The 2922-nt window shown below is 33.6% G+C and overlaps 1 protein-coding gene across 1 annotated transcript in view; it reads right to left on the reverse strand.

Moving 5' to 3' along the window:
* Positions 1-2922, reverse strand: part of LOC118747945 (ankyrin repeat domain-containing protein SOWAHC) — a gene marked incomplete in the record, with an annotated part of 133620 nt that overhangs the window by 10429 nt on the left and 120269 nt on the right. Inside the window, 1 exon segment of the mRNA XM_036482181.1 lies at positions 2077-2149. Within this exon segment, the coding sequence (XP_036338074.1) occupies positions 2077-2149 (73 nt within the window).

A 2922-nucleotide genomic window follows, 5' to 3' on the forward strand; every position in this document is an offset into this window, starting at 1 on the left:
ATTAATTTGATAATTTAAATGAAATCAGATGCAGTGGTGATAAGAAAAAATAATTATATATGACTAAATAATGCGGAGGATCTATGTGTGTACACAAATACATTTGTATGTATGTATGTAGTATGTCAATTGTAACGAAAGTTGCATGTGTATGCCCACCCTATTGATTTAAGTCTTATCTACTGAATATTCGACTGCTGCCGTTGAGTCGATAATCGTTTTTGAACAAGCCGCCATAAAACCTTAAACACAGAAAATTCGTCAAACGAGTCCATTCCGAGCCGAAATTCGAATAGCTTTGATTCTCCCGCGGCAATATTGACTTCTTTCAAATGCCATATTTTATTAATTGCGCTATCCACCCCAAATTATACCAACTGATTATCATTTAATCAACACTCAAAATCACAGTCAACTACTATGTCAATATTGAAGCTATAATTGGGCAATTAAGCGAATTTCCGAAGGTTCTACACCAACAATGATTATCTAACAAAGTTACAAAAAAAAAGAATTGAACATTAACGATAAGAGTAGGGTTGCCAGATTCTGAAACGGAGAAAGGAGTACCATTTCCAAATATTTTTTTTTGGAGTACAAGGTAGTACATTGCAATAAAAAGGAGTACGTTTACTCCCAAAAGCAGTACGTCTGGCAACCCTAGATAAGAGGAAAACAGCGCATTATAAAAGATAATTGCCGGCACAAGTCAATCGTTTGGTTCACAAAAATAATTTAAGTTATTGTAGATATTCAGAGCATGTCCATTGCTCATCAGTCAGTTATATTTGCTTGTGCGCTTATCACATTACACTGACAAATATAACTGATAATTATATAAATCCGAAATGTGTAGATATGAACATTTGTATATAGTAAATATTGATTGAAGCGCCAAATTATCGGTTATTGTAATTTAAAGGGCAAGTACTATAGTCTTGGGCAGTCGTTTTTAAAGATGCCGAAACTACTCACAAGATAGTAATAATAGAATGAGTATTAATGAGTAATTAAACAAAAATACAATTCGATAAATTTTTTTTTTTTAATTACAAATAGTTTTTCTTAACCTATGATATGCACTTCTTGATAACACTTTTATAAAACGCTACTTCAAAAAAAAAAAAAAAATGGGATATGGTTCAGGTTTTGGAGCAAAAGTGCTCAAGACTGTTACCCAATCCCCATACGATATGTTCGATAACTTCGACCAAAAGTCCGCTTTGACGGAATAAACTAGAAAAAAGGTGTGATGCGGACAACGGACAATAGGCGATTAGAAATACGACGTTGTTTTCTAATTGAGTTTAGAAAGTTGTGGTTTTATACAATGTACAGTACAAAATGTCCGACTCAGAATCGCCAGAATTTTTTCCCGTCGTGGATAGGTTTCTGGGGTAGACAAATTGATTGATAGCCGACTTTACCGTTAAAATACATACAATAAAATAGTTACCATGAACCACGGTTTAAAATAAAAAGACGAGCGGCTCTTTGCGGTGCATAATGAAAAACGTTCCGGTTACGTAGACCCAACTGCCGTGGGAGCGACAGAATTGCACTTCTTACAGGTTTCGTCCCTAACAGGTTTCACCGTGTTTATTTTAATTAATTAACACTCCAATCTACGGTCAACTGGCATAAGCTGCGCAGACCGCGTAATTCTATTTTTTCTATTTTTTATTTTTTTATGTGTCACGAAAGGCAAGAATTTGATAAGTGATGGATCTTCAACTTTTTTGCTATGTAACAAAATTTAGCAGCTAATCAAACAATATTCTGGGATATCTTCTAACTCCAGAGAAAATTTAAATAGAATTGCTGATCAATTATTTTCAACACTGAGAAAATATCTTGAACGAATTTTCAGAACTCATAAAAGGTATGACGGATATTTTCGTTTGAAAGAATCGTATGTACAATAAATTTGCTTATTTTCATACGGGCCTAGGGAAAACACTAGTGTATTGAATTTTTGCATTATTTATAATTTATTTTTTTTTGCGTTATAAAGTTTTGTGTTTTTAATACAACAGGGTTTAATAGTTTCTAATAACTAAAATTTTAAAAACTTACTGTAAACATTGACGAGTAGCTCAAAAACATCAGCGCGCCCAAATTGCATGGATATGTGTAATGGAGTGTAGCCCTGAAATGAAAAAAATGAAAGTAAAGTAAAACTAATTAAAAACCACAACAGCCAATTTTACAAAGGTAAAGGCTTTAAACTACAAATCACAAAACAATTGCAAGAAATTAAAGTTTCAACAAATTTAAAGCGTAACACGCCTGGCCTGATAGTCAACCGGAATAAATTTTTGAGAAGCGCTACGAATTTCCCAATTACGTGTGTATGTATGTAAGGATGTATGTATGTATGTATCTTTCAGATACAGCAATGTGTGTATTAAAATGCATGTACTTATGTCTTCGGAAAGAGATTGTCAATCAAGTTTGTAGCATTTTAAAATTTCACCGAAATTGACATTGTCTAGGCCGCTGTTGTGTAACATTTCATTTCATTTCATTTCATTTGTTGTAGCAGTTCGAAATCTGTTACACAATTGGCGTTATTTTCAATTTCACAGCGAATACGAAATTTTACGTTTTACAAGTGGCAAAAGACAAATATCCTTTGCACTTACAACCGCACAGACATGTATATAGCGAAAGTGGAAAGATGCTCTTTTTTCGAAATGCCTCCTGGGAGGTGTGATTGCCAAAAAGGGTTGTGGCAACATCCTGCCACTTACATACCATATAAATATTGTATGTACGAGAATGTACATACATTTGTATGTATGTAAATGTATACTTTCACTATAACTGTGTGGATAGGATTGAACAGCACATGTCACATTTGGTATTAAAACGTAGAGGATAGTGAGTGGAGTGACAGGCGCAACATTTCAATTGGAAATA

This window comes from Rhagoletis pomonella, unplaced genomic scaffold (genome assembly GCF_013731165.1).
Source record: "Rhagoletis pomonella isolate Grant_MI unplaced genomic scaffold, Rhpom_1.0 Rhpom_scaffold_00012, whole genome shotgun sequence".
In the NCBI taxonomy this organism is placed as follows: domain Eukaryota; kingdom Metazoa; phylum Arthropoda; class Insecta; order Diptera; family Tephritidae; genus Rhagoletis; species Rhagoletis pomonella.